At 44.5% G+C, this 18,519-nt stretch overlaps 1 protein-coding gene across 1 annotated transcript in view; it reads right to left on the minus strand.

Moving 5' to 3' along the window:
- The window catches only part of COL19A1 (collagen type XIX alpha 1 chain), a 1,445,738-nt gene that overhangs the window by 347,787 nt on the left and 1,079,432 nt on the right, over nt 1–18,519 (minus strand). The window contains exons 25-28 of the mRNA XM_073569423.1: nt 6,111–6,164; nt 4,571–4,660; nt 2,143–2,187; nt 976–1,053 (exon numbers count right to left, since the gene is read on the minus strand). Of these exons, the coding sequence (XP_073425524.1) occupies nt 976–1,053; nt 2,143–2,187; nt 4,571–4,660; nt 6,111–6,164 (267 nt within the window). The remainder of the gene's footprint in view (nt 1–975; nt 1,054–2,142; nt 2,188–4,570; nt 4,661–6,110; nt 6,165–18,519) is intronic.

Below are 18,519 nucleotides of genomic sequence, written 5' to 3' on the forward strand. Positions count from 1 at the left end.
CTGATGCTGGAGTTAATATCTATGCACTGTGTAAAGGAAATAGTAAAGTTGATTGTTCAAGTATTGAACAGGACTGTGACTCTGTTTGTTCCACATCGTCTGAGGAGAATGTGCAGCGCATAACAGAAAGCCCTGAGGAGGAGCTGGAGAAAGCGACAGGTATGCTGACAGAAAACTGTCATGTCTACGTGAGGGGAGGCTAGGACTCTGCTGCCCCGGAATCCTCGGCTACGACTACAGTCTTGGCTGAACCTTGCAGACAGACTGAATACATGTGAGGATTGTCTGTTTGTTAGGAATTCCACACATGCATTCAGGCTGTCTAGCAGTCACAAATCATGCAGCTGTACCGACAAACACAAACTCCGAGCATGCCAAAATACTCGGAGATCACCCGATCATGCTCAGGAAAACCCGAGCAACCAGTATACTCACTCATCACTACTCACTAGTAAAGTGCTTTGCTAAATTACCAAAATAAATTACCAGGCAGCATCGATCATACAAGTAAGAGATTGATTACCTGGGAGGAGAGGATCTGGCGCTAGCGCAAGTTCATGTGCAATATAATATCTGTTTGCTTCCCTCACAGTGCTCATTGGAGTACATAGCACAGTGGTCAGAACGTAAGTTGCAGATAACTCTTGGGAGCGAAAGTAATATACTGAAATATGTAATGTGCACATGTTCTCACCAATCCCCAGTTTTTCCCGCTTTCACAGAATTTAATGAACAAAGCAGAATTACAAGACAACTGTACATATTGGTTTTATAGATGGATCTGTGCAGAATCAAAATTAAAATACTGTTGGTGAAATAATTTTAATCAGTGCATGTTGGATCATTGCCAAGTTCTGCTAATTGCTAAAACGATAAAATCATTTTGCGGTGATTAAACATGACCTATCTTGGTGCTAAAGATACCAACATCCATATCGATATTTATGTGTAATATAGAAACACATAAGGACTTACCTGGGGACCTTCTGTGACTGATCCAGGTAAGCCTGGCTCCCCAGGAGACCCCTGCACACCTGGTAGACCTCTTTCTCCCTATTAAAATAATACTGAATATGTGAAATGGAAAGAGACTCATATTTACAAAAAATAGTCAGTATTATATGTATATCATATTTGTGTGGCTATGCTTTCATACTTGTATATTTTTCTGTTCAAACTCAACTGACTCAAATCTTTATAGACATAACTGAGTAAAAGCCTCATACCATACAGTACTTTAGTGTCATTAAAGGGATTGTCCCAAAACAATAGCAGCAACTTATTAATTATCACCTATCCACAAGATTAATGATTAAAAAAGCACTCCCACCAACATTTTTCTTTCTTAATATATTGCAGTCATCATATTATATAACACCGTGTATTTACAATTGCTCAATTTGTCTTTCTACCCAGCTAATTCTTCTCTTTTCTCTACTTTATGTAGAAACAGGAAGTCCCTGCATTTATCATTTTCCTTTAAAACTCCTGACCCAGATGCTCTGCTCATCCTGTCAGGAACTTTTGCAGTGATTCATGACTTGTGCAGACAAAATTGACATCCTGTTTTTACATAGAGTTTAGAAGAATTCAGCTAGTCAGTTTTTAATTATGTGATGGCAGAGTCCTAATGGAAAAGAAAAGAATTAGCTGGGTAGAAAGGAAAAATGAGCAATTGTAAGTACACAGTGCTATATAATATGACAACTGCAATCTATTAAGAGGATAAAAACTTTGACGGGAATGCTGCTTGAAATTCTGATGGATGGGGTCTCACTGCTGAACTTTGAATGAATGCATTGCTAGGTGAGCATGCATGCCATTCATCAGTCCCTCATAAAATCTCAATGAAACCTTGAGTGAGAGGAAGCAGTTGCATTCTCTTTTTGCCGCCATCTTTGTAAACATTTATAGAATCCTGAATATAGGTAAGAGAACATGATGCAGTACTAGATACAGATATACAATACCATTTCCCGTAATAAGATATACTACAAGGTTTCATGAATTCATATATTATATACTGATACAAGACAAAAAACAAACCACAGTTACACTTTCAATGATTGCAAATATGAGAGGACAGAGCCTGTCCTCTCATATTTGCAATCATAAAACTAAAATACTATAATTGAAACTAACCTTGGGGCCTCGTGGACCAGGTGCACCAGACATCCCATCTGGTCCCTAATAATAATTAAAAGGGAGAATAATATTCTTTTGAAGCTTTAGAATATATTAGCTTTATTTTTTAAGGGAATCTTTTAACCACCTAATCAGGGAGAAGTAAGCAAAAACCATGATTCCAGCGATGTGTCACTTAATAGGCTGCTTGCTTTAGTTTTCATAAAATCACTATTTTAACAGAAGGAGATTATCCTTAGTGGATGACTTGACCTGCTGCAATGTAGTCCAGCTACAACCACACTAATAATTGACAGCTTTCTTCCTATGCACATTGTGCAAAGAAATCTGCCAACCAGTGGTGTGTGTGAGGCTTTACAGACATCATAGAAAAATAAGTTTGCAATTGCATTGGGATCACCATTAAAATAAGTATTTATTACAAATGGGACACAAGAAGACTCAAACAATATAAATACATTTAAAAGGCCAAACAATCCATGATCTTAAAAGCTTTTTAAAAGCTATACAGAGGTCTATGCAAAGCTCAACATACAGAAAATTGGTAGATCTGCAACGGCTAAAACTCTCAATTTATTAAAAGAAAATACAGCATGCAGCCCAGTAAGTGACACATCACAGGAATTAGGGTCTCTACTCCTATATTGTTCTACGCTCAGATTGTGTAGTAATAACCTGGTGACAGATTCCCTTTAAGAATATTGTAAAGATGGTAGCGCTATGATGTTAGTCTACATCAGTGATTTGTACCATTATGAAACATTTCACAGTCAGAAAGAAGCTCAATTCTGCTTATCTAAAACGTTTAATTGGATCTTCCAAAATGTCAGATATTTAATAACGACACAAGACTTGAACAAACATTCAAGACTGAAGCTTTCATATTTGGAGCTTTATTCAGTCAATTTACTATTTTGCCATATAGATCTAAAGAAAAGAATGATAGGATGAAAAATTTGAGACTGAAAAAAGACTGTTGGAGAGCTATGATCAAAAACTGTGCATTCCTCTATCCATCCATACATCTATACAGCGCAAATGCGCACACAAATATATATATAAGTATAAATCAGGGGTCCTCAAACTACGGTCCGTGGGCCACATGCAGCCTGCCGAGGACATTTATCCGGCCCCTGGGCCCGGCCGACATTGAACTTCACTACAGTTCAATGGCGGCGGGCCCTGTAATCGCGGGCGGAACGATGAGGTGGCGAGGAAAGGCAACGCGCGGCCCTCTGTATGCAGCACAGACCATGTGATTGTCATCACACCACGCCTGATGACGTCACGCTGCCTGTGCCAGAAGAATGTGGACTTGAGAGGGCACCTCTTCAGAGCAGCGGGGTACATAGGTAAGTATTGGTTTTTTTAATGCTGGGTATGGTCTATCATGCCAATTGGGGACCTATGCCTGCCTATTGAGGACATTTACCTGCCTGTTGGTGACATTTACCTGCCTATTGGGGACTATGCTGCCTCTTGGTGACTATGCTGCCTATTGGGGACCTATACATCCTATTGAGTACATTTACCTGCCTCTTGGCGACTATGCTGCCTATAGGGGACCTATATTGTCCTATTGGGGACCAATTCTGTCTATTGGGGACAGTTACCTGCCTATTGGGGGCTATGCTGCCTGTTGGAGACATTTACCTGCCTATTGGGGACCTATACTGCCTATTGGGGACATTTACCTGCCTATTGGGGACTATGCTGCCTAATGGGACTATGCTGCCTATTGGGGACATTTATCTGCCTATTGGGGACATTTACCTGCCTATTGGGGACTATGCTGCCTATTGGGGACCTGTGCTGCCTATTGGGGACTTGTGCTGCCTATTGGAGACATTTACCTGCCCACTGGGGACTGTGCTGCCTATTGGGGACCTATACTGCCTATTGGGGACCTTTACCTGCCTATTGTGGACTATGCTGCCTATTGGGGACTATGCTGACTATTGGGGACCTGTGTTGCCTATTGGGGACCTTTACCTGCCTATTGGGGACCTATGTTGTCTATTTAGGAACAATACTGCCTATTGGGAACATTAACCTGCCTAATGGGGATATTTACCTGAATATTGGAGACATTTACTGGCCTACCCTAGGGAACAATGATATCAAGAAAGAGAAAAATTAACTCCAAGTATCGGTAAGTTTGTTGATTTAACTTTACTTGTTCTTCATTTTAAATATTGCATTTCTTACTGTTTTGTTTTTTTCACTTCAAATTAAGATATGTGCAGTGTGCATAGGAATTTGCTCTTAGTTTTTTAAACTATATTCTGGCTCTCCAATGGTCTGAGGGACAGTGAACTGGCCCGCTGTTTAAAAAGTTTGAGGACCCCTGGTATAAATATACACAGACGTCGAGTTTATAATTGAATTAGTTGCTGGAATAGAAAAATAAAGCATAAATTCTTACTGGTTCTCCAGGTAATCCAAATCCTGCTGGTCCAGGTTCTCCTTTGGAACCTGGAGGACCTGGAGATCCAATAGGACCACCTGGATCCCCCTTTGAAATAAATGATAAGCGTTTTAACTTATTCTTAAAGTACGGAAACACATACTGATAAACAGAATCCACATACCATTGCTTTCTATCATTTGTGCTAGAAGTTGCAATTATTTTGTACTATTTTGTTGAGGTGTAATATTGTGCTTAAATATTGATATAACTAGTACATTAAATGGTCAAAAAATCAGAAAAATACTGCAGAAATAAACATATTTAGCATAAACTTTATTAAATTGCAAGAGACAACTTTCCTAATGAGAAAATCAAAGAATCTATAGTTATAAAACAAGTGGGTGTTAAAAATTATCAACATGTGAAATAAATATTGCTTAGCAACTATTACTAAGTGAATTTTTTAGTTATTTTCTCTTAAATACATCTTAGTCATACAGCACAAGGCAACTATTCTTGCAACTTATTCTATAATATTTGTCACGATTCCACACCTCAGGGTGTCTGGGATGCAGTTACTGACAGCTCGGCCATCCAATCTGGTACAGAGGCATGCTGAAGCTGTCATTACTTAGATTGACAGCTTGGCCATCAAATCTGGTACAGCGACATGCTGAACTGTCAGTGTGTTGATTGAGCGCTCGACTATCCAATCTGTGACTGGGAGGCGTCGGCTGTTTCCAAGTGTTCACTATCCCCGGTGATTGCCATGCTTCTTAACTGAGCTGCTTCTCCCAGACCTCTGCCAGACGTATATTCATCTAGTAGGTTTGTGCTCCCTGTGCCTTGAGCTCTGTATAATTGATCATTTGCTGTCTGACCTTGGACTTCGTTCTGACCATCCGACTGTTTAACCCCTTCTGCTGTGTTCTGCTATCCTCCAGGTATTCTGACCTCGGAACATTACCTGACCACTCGTTTGTCTCTTCCTTCTATTTGTGACATACCCTCCTGGCTTCTAACCTTGGTCTCCTAGACCATTCTGACTCACGGCTTGACCGTGAGAAGTGACTAGCCTCACAATATCCTTATATTAAATTTAACAATGGATCACTTAGCAAGAGAACACAAACTGAAACGATTCATTAAGTGTACAAGTAATTTTAAATTTCCCTTCACCATAATTTTTAAGGAGTTGTCCAGTTAAAACAAACATCAGTGGTAATAACTTATAAATCGTGAGGGTGCAACCTCTAGAACTTGCACCGATCAGCGGAATTGCGAATTATAATATTCAATAGAAATGCAGCAGCAGTGAGCATGCTCAGCTTGCACTCCATTCATTCTCTTTCAAGATGTAAAGCATTCAGCTTGGCTTTTTCCAGCAGCCCTATAGAGAATGAATAGAGTCTAGGAAAGTGGATAAAGTTTGCTTTTCTGGGAAAAAATATTGGTGAGATGCCCACCAATTAGCTAGTGATCTTCTATCCCTTTGATAGGTGATGAAGAGAGAGAATCTTTAAAGCTAAATAAAAAGAATAAGTAAAAAACATACCTTTTCTCCTATGGTGCCTGGTTTTCCAGGTATTCCGTGTTCTCCAGGTAATCCCTGTTGTAATAGTAAAATTTTGGAATATTTCATATCTCTAAGTTTACATTCCTGAACACACTTGAAAATACAGTATAGGGTTACAATATAAATTAATCTACATTACATTTTAAATAGATAAAATCCCTTAATAACCTTATTCTTAAATCCAATTAAACCATAGGCTGGAGAAAAACATCTAACACAGCTTTCAGTTATTATGTTTCTTTTATTTTAAAGGAATTCTGAAATACTTTGGCCTCCTTCACATGTCTGTATTTGTAGTACATGTGGCATTATACTGTAATCTATGGTACTATGCACATGTCTGCGTTTTTACACTAGCTGTGTGTGTGTCAATGTGAACCACATGGAGAAATGTTCATTTTTTCCCGGCAGCATGGATGACAAGAACCAAAACAAGTCTATGGGTTCGTGAAAAACACTTACAGCACACGGATGGCATGCATGTACAATCTGTGTGCTGTACGCGTTTAATATTGTGAAGTATTGGAGAAGCTTTGAAATTTCATTCTTTCTTTATCCATTCCAGAAAAACACAGAGGGTACACTGATGACTAGTGTTGAGCGACTTTTGGTTTTTTAGGGTCGAGTTTCGTTTCATGAAACCCGACTTTTCCAAAAGTCGGGTAGAGCAAAATCAGCCGACTATAGGGAAAAGTCAGGGTCGTCCCAAAACACGAAACCCAATGTAAGTCAATGGAGAATTAAAGTCAGCAGTGAGAGGAGGACAGGAAACACACCAACAGTGCCCATTTGAATGCCAAAAGCATAAATTCTTGGTACTGAAGCTTGTCAACCTTAATTAACTTCATAATACTAGTTACGCACTGAAAAATGGGGGTTATTTGGCTACAGTTGTGGGGGGGAGGGCTGGCTCCAGGTTTTCGTGGGCCCAGGGCCAAAGAGTGCCCCTTTAACACATACCACAACTCATGATGCTCCGATACGGCAGAGAAATAGCAGTATAGTACAATGAAAAATACTTCACTTCTTACATCTCATGACTGATATCCATTTTAAATTCTCCAATACCTCCAAAAACGGACAGTATATAACTCCATACAGTATTATGGCCAGCGCTTAGTGCGCTATACAGAGTAATGAGGCCCATATATTTCTCCATACGGAATCATTATTCCCATATAGTGTTTCAAACCATATATGATGAGCTCCACATAATGCTACAGTATATGTTGGTCCCAATGGATGAAGCTCCACTGTCTTATGGGCTTAAATAATGCTCCATATATAATGGGCCCAATTTCTACTGCTCTAGTGTATAATGGGCCCTGTAAATGCTGCTCCAGTGTCTGATGTCCACCTTTGGAATGCTCCAGTGTATGGTGGGCCCCATATATCATTCACCAGAGTATAGTGCTCCCCAAAAATTGCTGTCCCAACATTGAAAACAATTACATAAGTCTCCTTGCTAGGGAATCCCTGCACTACTCTGAACTCCTTGTCGTCCCCATCTTCCATCTCACTGCACTTGGCTGTTTAGGCCCTCCCACCGGCAGAGACACTTTTGCGTACTATGCGGTGCCCTGTGCCAGTGCCATCGCCCATGAGTATGCCCCCCCACCTGCTCAAGGAACCTGCACTTTCATCTGCACCTTCCTCTTTGTCACCGTGTAAGGTGGTATAGTATGTGGGAAGGGGAATCTGAGTTTCCTCTGGGTCAGATTCTGGCTGTGTAGAGTGCGAGGGGAATGTAGTGGTCTGGGTCAATGTACCAGCAGCATCATCCAGCAGTGGCTGGGCCTCAGTGCACTTGTGGCGTCCCCAAGAGTACGGTCGCCACTGTGGCATTGCCTTCCTCCTAGGGAGTGTGTTGTCAAGCTTGGGAGCAACGAAGGATCTCTCTAGCAGTGAAACCAACACACAACACATTTCCCACTCCGGGCCAGCAGGGAGACCTCTGAACCTGACTGCTGAGGAGCTGCTCTCTGTGGTCGGGAGGAGGTAAGTTATGGCACTCTTTGCAGGGAAGGGGAAGTGTGTGGACGTGAGAAGGGGAGCTGGAGGATGAGCAGAGTTAAGGCTCAATCCTAGCTGGAGCGCATGGTCTGGATTCCGGTCTCCGAGTTTGTAGGGACACTGACGTTCCTGCAGCAGAAACCGGGGGAAGTAGCAGCTATAAATGCTCTGTACCCAACTAAGCCTCGGAGGCCCCAGCATCGACGTGTGCGAGGCAGAAGGAAAAGGCTACAGCTGTCTCCCATACAAGTAAAGTCTGAGGAACATCTGTTAGACAGGAGGCGTTTCAGTGAACCACGGTCCTGTGAGTGCTTCCCCCACAAGCGCTAGAAAGAAGACGTTCAGGAAGGTACATGTTGGCGGAGTGTTGGAAGGGAGCTTTCCATTCTGATCCCGGAGGTTGGCAGAGGTCCTGACCCGGAGGACACAGCACAGAGGCAGGCATCTGTGTAACCTGCAGACTGTGAGTAAAGCTTTGGAACTGCACGCTCTGGTGTCCTACAGTTATTCCAGCACCGCTACATCTGGGTACCAGCACCTACACCGCCTGTGCCTTTCCCCCATCACTACATCTACACTTCCCTGGGACTCCAGCTCCACCTGTGGGGAGCTTCACCATCTTTGCTGCACAACACCATCAGTCCCAGAGGATCTGCATGGAGCGTCGGTCTAACATCTATGTTGCCGAACACCACAGGTGGCGTCAAACTATCTATATAAACTCTTTACCATTATACCACGCCATTTACATGGGCGCCCAGGGCCACCGTCCGGGTCACCGCTGCTGTGACACATCCCACTGACACCGGCCCGGTAACGAGTACCCCACAGCCCTGGGAGGGCGACCCATATGCCGACTGCTGATCGGGCGGTGTTATTCCCACGAACGTCCAAACAGCGTCCCTGAAGGCAAAGTTTTTGGTTTCCGGGGGCAGTATGATTGCAAAGCTGAAACTTAAAGGAATATCCAAAAGGGCACCACCAGGAGTGGAGCCTGTGGCTTAATTGGACTGCACCCGGGAAACCACTACCATACAAGCTACAGAAAATATGGACAGATTGCAAGCTTTGTCAATTCTGTGTGTGGTGTGGTATGTCCGTTTGTAGTTGTGCTAGCGATTTCTCAGCTTTATTCCGTTAACGACCGAGACTCCGGCATGGCCCCGCAGTACGCGTCAAGCTTACTAGAGGGATACGCGAGGCTGTGGCACGTGAGATCGAGCAATAACAGGTCTAGCATTCCAGTACATGTCCGGGGCTGCATGCACGCTACACTGAAAGGACCAGCTTTTGTCGCTTACAGGTGCAGATAACCTGCTGAACTCCGTTAGTGATGGGGATCTGGGATTCAGTTTATTCCCCGTGAACAATGATTTCCCAGTAAGTTCAGGTCAACCGCAATTCCGGAGTTAGGCCTAACCGTCATTCCTGAAAAAATTACGTGTCAAAACCACAGGTGCTGTAGCTTGCTTAACAGCTCGGCACCCGTTCTCAGGCCCAGTATGGATTCAACAACATTGTAGAAAGTTGATAAAGGGTACAGTTTCACCGGATAACACGTATATATGTAGCCTAGTTTACACATTAAAAATATATGTCTATAGATCAGGAGGCAGACTCAGATGTTCTCAGGCCCAGTATGGATTTGACCAGATTGTACAAAGTTGAGAAAGGGTACTTTATCACTGGATAGCAGGTATATATAGCATAGTTTAAACATGTAAAATCTCCGTGTTCTCAGTATGGATTACACAGCAATCTAAAAAGTGGAAAAAAGGAAATGCATTTGAGGCATACACAACTATATACTTTTGGTGTTATTTTTAAATCTTCATATATATTTCTGTCTCAGTAATACAGTCCAGCCTCTCGGCAATAGGAAATGAGATGCATACAATTAGTGACATAAAGGCTATTGATTGCAGAAATCTAGGAATTATTATTCACGGGAAAAACTTCCATCACAATTCTCATAGGCGATGCTGACCCTCAATTAATTTGTGTGTTGAGACAGTGAAAACATTTTTTTGTGAATAAGTCTTGCTGTATCGCACTTCCGTTGATTCCATCACTGTTGCTCATCTCAATCCAATTTTTATCACAGGGAGCGATGTAAACATGGTGCTCACTGGCTATCATGATCTGTAACGTAACTTTGGAGTGCAAAAGACAGAAGCCACAGGCCGTAGGCGATTCTATTTGATTGGCATGAGAGGGCACATTTTGAAATGTGCGCCAGAATGTCACACATTTGTGAGTAGGAAAACTGTGAAAGCTGATGATAAACCACCACTGCATGTAATTGTGAGTCAACGTCCATAAGAAATGGAAGCCACTGATCATCTGGAGCTAGAGCCCGGCCAGCAGGACAGGGCATAGCTACATCTTAATCATCATCTTTCAGTTCAATCAATTTGTAGTGGCAGTCCCAGTGAAGGATTTGACAGCCCAAACTACACAGCGGAGGAGCAGGGAGAGGTAAACATTGCAAATGCTGGGGCCCTGCCCAAGCAAGGGGGGCACACTCGTGGGCGTCGGTACTGGCACTGGGCCCCTCATAGTACGGCGGTGTGTCTGACGGCAGGTGTGCACCACCACTGTCAGAGACACTTTATTGCACTTTGAGGGACCCTATGCCAGTGCCCGCGCCCAAGAGTTGGCCTACCCACCTGTCCAGGGCAACGGGACTCGCACGGTTTTGTGCGCTAGGTGGTGACCCCGGCCATGGGGGGGGCCGCCCACTTAGGGAGGTTTACAAAGTGGCATATGTAGATGTGGGTCATTCAGCTGCTGCAAAAGGCGAAATAGGTCAAGTTCGCGGAATAGGAGGAGGACCAAAGCAACCTATGTGACATCAAGGGAAGGTGGGACAAAATCCTTGGAAACCCATGCATGGTTCATTTTAATGAAGGTTAGATCATCCACATTTTGGGTTGACAGATGGGTCCTTTTTTCTGTCAGGATTGATCCAGCTGCACTGAAGACTCTTTCCGATAGCACACTTGCAGCTGGGCAAGCGAGCTCCTGTAAGGCATATTGTGCCAATTCAGGCCAGGTGTCCAGTTTAGCGGCCCAATAGTCAAAGGGGAATGACCCGTGCGGGAGAACATCGATATGGGAGGAAAAGTAGTTGTTAACCATAGTTGACAACTGTTGTCTCCTGTCACTTTCCATCGATGCTGTATTAACAGTTGTGTGAGCGGTCCGTGAAAAATCAGTCCACAACATTGTCATGAAACCCCTGTCTCCAACATCACTTCTGCTGTGTGCACCACGAACACCTCTGCCAAGCTGCCCCCGGCCCGTACGGCTCGTGTGAGAACCATCACCGCTGCTGTGTGCTGGGAATGCCTCAACCAACCGGGTAACCAGAGTTGCTTGTTTAGTAGCCAATATTAGGTCAAGGTTCTCCTGTGGCATGATGTTTTGTAATTTGCCTTTATAGCGTGGATCTAGGATGCTGGCCAACCAGTAGTCGTCATCGTTCATCATTTTGGCAATGCGTGGGTCCCTTTTTAGGATCTGCAAGGCATAATCTGACATGTGGGCCAATGTTTCCGGTGTTAATGATGCACTGCGAGTGCTGGGTGGAGGAGCACTTTCTGGCAAATCCACATCCCTCCAGTCACGCACAAACCCTGTACCAGACCTTGCCACGCCAACATTTTCACTTGCCCCACGAGATGCATCCTCCTCCCCTAAGTAATCATCCCCATCATCATCCTCCTTCTCCTCTTCTTTCTCCACCTCGTCCAGGAGAGGTCACTGAGCAGACAATGGCTGAATGTCATCAAGGATTCCCTCCACCTCTTCCTCCTCGTCAACATTGGCGCAGACGCCTGCTCCTTAAGGTGCGTCAAAGTTTGCATGAGCAGACGCATAAGTGGGATGCTCATGCTTAGGATGGCGTTGTCTGCGCTTACCAGCCGTGTGCATTCCTCAAAACACTGAAGGACTTTACAGAGGTCTTTCAGCTTCGAACACTGCACACATGTCAACTCCATGTCTGCTCTCAAAGTGCCTGGCCGTGTATTCTCCCACAAATGCATTATGGCCTGCCTCTGCTCGCACAGCCGCTCAACGATGTGCAGGGTGGAGTTCCACCTAGTTGCAATGTCGATAATGAGGCGGTGGTTGGGAAGGTGGAGCAATGGCTGCAGCTATTGCATACGAATGGAGTGTACAGGCGACCGGCGGATGTGCGCGCACAGACTTCGCACCTTCTGGAGCAGGGCTGTTAACTCCGGATAATTATTGAGGAAGCACTGCACCACCAGGTTCAAGGTGTGAGCCAAGCAAGGTATGTGGCTGAGTTTTGAAAGGGCTATGGCTGCCACAAAATTATGGCCGTTGTCACTAACTACCTTGCCTGCCTCAAGATGTACACTGCCCAGCCATGACTCAGTTTGTCGCTGAAAGTACTCGGCCAGCACCTCGGCGGTGTGTCTGTCGCCCAAACACATCATCTGCAACACAGCCTGCTGATGCTTTCCACTAGCTGCTCGATAGGGGGACACCTCGTGTGCAACAGTGGCAGCTGCAGAAGGAGTGCTCGTACGACTGCGCTCTGTGGACGAGCTTTTGCTTCTGGAGGAGGAGGAGGAGGGTCGAATGCCTACAGCCAACTGTTTCCTATACCGTGGGCTAGGCAGCACTGTCCCACCACCGCTGTCCCCTGTGGACCCTGCATCCACCACATTAACCCAGTGCGCAGTGATGGACACGTAACGGCCCTGGCCATGCCGACTGGACCATGCATCAGTTGTGAGGTGCACCTTTCCACTCACTGACTGCTTGAGTGCATGGACAATGCGGTCTTTCACATGATGGTGGAGGGATGGGATAGCTTTGCGAGAGAAGAAGTGGCGACTGGGTAGGTCATAGCGTGGTACTGCATAGGCCATAAGTTTGCGGAAAGCTGCGCTTTCCACCAACCGATAGGGCATCATCTCTAACGAGATTAGTTTGGCAATGTGGGCGTTCAAACCCAGTGTACGCGGATGAGAGACTGAGTACTTTCTTGACCTACTCATAGTGTCTGGGAGGGTGAGCTGGACTTGAGAGCTGCATATGGTGGAAGTAGCGGTGGACAGGGCGGACTGAGAGAGGGTTGATGATGGTGATGGAGTTCGTGTTCTTTCTGATGGCCTAGATTCAGTCTTTCGTTGATATAACAGTGGGATTCCCTGACTGCTGTGGCCTTGCAACGACACCTCAACATTTGCTGCTGTGCTAACCGGTGGGCTTACAGTGGGGGAAACAATGTAGCATTGCTGACTACCTTCTTTGTGATCAGTTGCACATGTGGTACTTGAGGTTTGGTGTTGTGTCCACGCTTGCAAGTGCATGCTGGTTAAATGTCTAAGCATGCAACTGGTATTCAAATTTTTCAGATTTTTCCCTCGGCTAAAGGTCTTTGCGCACTTCTTACAGATAACCTTGGCCTGATCATGAGGATTTTGTTCAAAAAAGTGCCACACTGCACTCTTCCTACTTTGGCAGACATTTTGCGGCCTAGCATGCTGTGATATTTTGACCCTCTGGACAAGCTGTCCAGCAACTCTTTTGATTTTTGGAACCTGTCTTTGGAGTGCTCCGGGCCTGCCAGATAACAGCTGTTGCGATATAGATGTCTGCTGTGGATGCTCCTCCTCCTCATCTGAGCTATTGGAAGCAGCACCCTCTTCCCCCAATGGATGCCAATCTGGGTCAACAACTGGGTCATCCATCACCTCCTCTTCAATGTCATGTGCACCTTCCTCTGTGTCACCGTGTATGGTGGTATAGTGTGCGGGAAGGGGCACCTGAGTCTCATCAGGGTCAGCATCTGGCTCTGTACACTGCGAGGACAATGTAGTGCTCTGAGTGAATGTACCAGCAGAATCATCCATCAGTGGCTGTGCATCAGTGCACTCCATGTCAGATTCAACTTGGCCTGGGTAATTCACCATTTCATTTGATAATCCAGGCATGGTATGTGAAAACAGCTCCATGGAGTAATCAGTAGTATGGCCTGCGTCATCCTTCAATCTTGGTTGGGGTGAAGGACACAAGGAAAGGTGTGGTTCATGAACATGAGCCTCCAATGACGACTCAGTGCTTTTATTTTTTACAACTTCAGAAGAGGAGGCGATAGAGCTGGAGGCTGAGTCAGCAATGTAAGACAAAACTTTTTCCTGAAGCTCTGGCTTTAAAAGCGGTTTGCCAACTCCTAGAAAACTAAGCCTTCGAGGCCTTGTGGAGCCAGACGATGACGGAGGCTCAACACCTCCTGCATTCGGTCCTATTTTGCTTTTGCCACTACCATCAGATCCACCACCAACACCATCATTACCAGCTGCCAACCCCCGCTCAATTCCACGGCCTCTTCCACCAGCCTTCCTCATTTTTGGTAGAAATGTAGACAAAATCCAACAAACTATATAGTAATGTAAAACAAGGTAAAAGGTGTCTATAGGACAGGGGAGATTTTGAATTTCTGCACACACTTGTGGACACTGGACACTTTTGGATTGTGTGAGGCCCACTGAATATCACAGCGCTATGTCACAGGCTCGATGTCGCAGGTGTGAAAAATGTCACTAGAGGATAATGGAGATTTTGAATTTCTGCACACACTTGTGGACACTGGACACTTTCGGATTGTGTGAGGCCCACTGAATATCACAGCGCTATGTCACAGGCTCGATGTTGCAGGTGTGAAAAATGTCACTAGAGGATAACGGAGATTTTTAATTTCTGCACACACTTGTGGACACTGGACACTTTTTGGATTGTGTGAGGCCCACTGAATATCACAGCGCTATGTCACAGGCTCGATGTCGCAGGTGTGAAAAATGGCACTAGATGATAACGGAGATTTTGAATTTCTGCACACACTTGTGGACACTGGACACGTTTGGATTGTGTGAGGCCCACTGAATATCACAGCGCTATGTCACAGGCTCGATGTCGCAGGTGTGAAAAATGTCACTAGAGGATAACGGAGATTTTGAATTTCTGCACACACTTGTGGACACTGGACACATTTGGATTGTGTGAGGCCCAGTGAATATCACAGCGCTATGTCACAGGCTCGATGTCGCAGGTGTGAAAAATGTCACTAGAGGATAACGGAGATTTTGAATTTCTGCACACACTTGTGGACACTGGACACTTTTGGATTGTGTGAGGCCCACTGAATATCACAGCGCTATGTCACAGGCTCGATGTCGCAGGTGTGAAAAATGTCACTAGAGGATAACGGAGATTTTGAATTTCTGCACACACTTGTGGACACTGGACACTTTTGGATTGTGTGAGGCCCAGTGAATATCACAGTGCTATGTCACAGGCAGAAATTGTCTAGTGTATGACAAACTGCAAGGTGTATATAGAATTGGGCAGAATAGGAATCTCCCTAGTAGTGTAGGTCTGTAAGAATGGAACAAGTCCTCGACTTATCCTTACAGAGCGACACACAGATAGCGTCACTGTGGCCGTGATAACAGCCGTTACACGGTACTGAGAGAGGAGCGTGCACGTACACGGCTGTCCGGTGTACGTAAAATTGTCAAGCTCCATGTTTTTTAAGTATACAGACTGACACACGCTGTCTCTCTATAGTTTTGAATGTGATCAAACAGCAAATATATTTAACTGTTTGAAAACTAGACAAAACTAGAAGGTGCAGGTCTGTAAGAATGGAACATGTCCTCGACTTATCCTTACAGAGCGACACACAGATAGCTTCACTGTGGCCGTGATAACAGCCGTTACACGGTACTGAGAGAGGCGCGTGCACGTACTAGGCTGTCCAGTGTACATAAAATTGTCAAGCTCCATGTTTTTTAAGTATACGGACTGACACACGCTGTCTCTCTATAGTTTTGAATGTGATCAGACAGCAAATATATTTAACTGTTTGAAAGCTAGACAAAACTAGAAGGTGCAGGTCTGTAAGAACGGAACATATCCTCGACTTATTCTTACAGAGTGACACACAGATAGCTTCACTGTGGCTGTGATAACAGCCGTTACACGGTACTGTGTGAGGAGTGTGCACCGCTGTATGGTATGAAAAAATGCATGCTCAGTACCTCACCAGGACAAAAAAAAAAAATTGGGATTTCTTTTAAAAAACAGCTTGCAGAGCAGTGGGTAAACAGCAATGCAGCCGTCAGGAAGCCTTAGAAGGCAGCCTAACAACCAACACCGCTGATCCAGCAAAATATAGCCTCAACTTGCACTGCACACACAGTGACTGGTGTGTTGTACAGGCAATATCGCTAGCAGCAGAAGCAGTTTTTGGTGTCTTCTTCCCTGCCTAACGCTCTCCCTACAAAATCATCATCAGCAGCAGCTCTCCCTATTCTGAGATCAGCATGAGTAACATGGCGGTCGGCGTGCACGCCCTTTTATACCCCCTGTGACGCCCACCAAAGCAAGCCAATCACTTGCATGCCCTTCTGAAAGATGGTGGTGACCCCTGCCTATGTCATCACGTTGTCCACAGTGTCCGTGGATCCTGATTGGCTGAAAAAGAGCGCAAAACAAACTTTTGAAACGCGACTTTGGCGCTTAAGTCGCCGACCTCGTGGCCGACCTCATCCTAGTGTCGAGTTTCGTTTCATGAAACCCGACTGCCAAAAGTCGGAGACTTTTGAAATTTTTTGACCCGTTTCGCTCAACTCTACTGATGACACATTGATCCAAAACACTGATGTTTTTTGATGTAGAGGTTGTATACAGTTGTGTAAAGGGGTCTTAGGGTATTCTGAGTCCCTGGAACAGTGGTGCACAGCTTTTTTTTAGTCTTAGGGACACATTGTCATCTTTTTCTACTTTAGGGAGCCACAATAAAACTTAAGTTGCTTGATGATGTACTAATATGTCATTGGTACTCAAGTGGTTACTAAATAATGAAATTCTCATATATTCATGTAGAATTGTTCATTATTCCCTTTCTGCTGCTGTTCAAGTCCTGTTCTATTAAATGGTATGCAAATGAGTCACAAATCAGATACATACCATTTACATATCAGACACATTGCCATGCTATGAAGATCCTCACTAAGGAAGGGAGGCCTCAAACTGACCCTGGAACTGGGACCCTAACTATTCCTGTCCTGGGGTGCTCTTGAAGGTAGAGAGGCCAGAGTTTCTGACCTTACTATGCTCCTGTTAAACCCTGATCTGTCCCCTCCCCGACCCCATGAGGCATGGGACAGAAATGAAAGGTAAACTGGACACAAAGACAAAACAGGGATAACAAAAACCTCTATTACACAAATGCACTAACCAACAATAGGGAGGAGGATAGGGACAGGGAGAAATAAACTAAATAGGAACAGGGACCAGGAGATAAACACACATGTTCAGCAGCCAACCACAAAACACTACTACAACAACTGTACTCCAACCACTTAGCTTTAGCACAAAGCACAGGAAGACAAATCTTTCACAAGCATTGACACAAAGGTTTGACCAGTTTCTATAGGAAGATGTAATGACCAGATCAGAAGCAGTTGAAATGAAGTTGCATATTTCTGACCAGCATAGAAAGGGTCAGTAACCTCTTCAGCACCAGAGGAAACGAAATGCATTTAATATTTGACACAAATTACACCATCTCTTATAAAGACCTGCAATTCATTATCTGATGTGACCATCTAACTCTAGGTCTTCTAGCGGGATGTGACACCCTCGTGACACATGTAGCACCCTTACCACTTTCATATCAGAAATGTACAGCACACACAGCACTCACATATCAGACACACATACTACTCACATGTTAAACACAGCACATACACACCTAAGGCAAGTTGGCCTACTATCACCTTCAAACTTCAGACACATACAGCTAACAAACCGCTGACATATCAGACACATACTGCACACACCACTTACATATTAGACATATACAGCTCACACACTACTTGAATAGGCATTGAGGATTCTTCATTCATTCAAACACCGCCAAACTACAGTGATATCTCCACCATAGTGATTAGGTATTCTAGAGTCACAAAGAGTGCCTGCATACCTTTCTTCTGAGGCTAGATGGCTCCTTTAAGCTTACTTAAAACTCACTGCTCTAGACAGCACATTGCCCTGTGTAAACAGAGGAAGTGCTGTCAATAATACGATGTTCTATGCACACAAAGCAATCAGTTCTGTGTGCATGGAAGTGCCGGTGGCATTTCTAATCAGGTGATAAAATTAAAATCTATCAGTTTGCATATAGCCCCTTAGCAGTCATTTGAAAGCTTACCTACTTACCTGCCTTCTGTTGCAGGTTGGGCACATAGATCATCACAGAATCTCAAAGCCCGACTCTGATGCCCAGTAAGCCCTTCCCTTACAATCTGTTAGACCATGCCCCTTTCTGTGG

Source organism: Dendrobates tinctorius, unplaced genomic scaffold (assembly GCF_039654945.1).
Source record: "Dendrobates tinctorius isolate UK_male_01 unplaced genomic scaffold, ASM3965494v1 ptg000024l, whole genome shotgun sequence".
NCBI classification, from domain to species: Eukaryota; Metazoa; Chordata; class Amphibia; order Anura; family Dendrobatidae; genus Dendrobates; species Dendrobates tinctorius.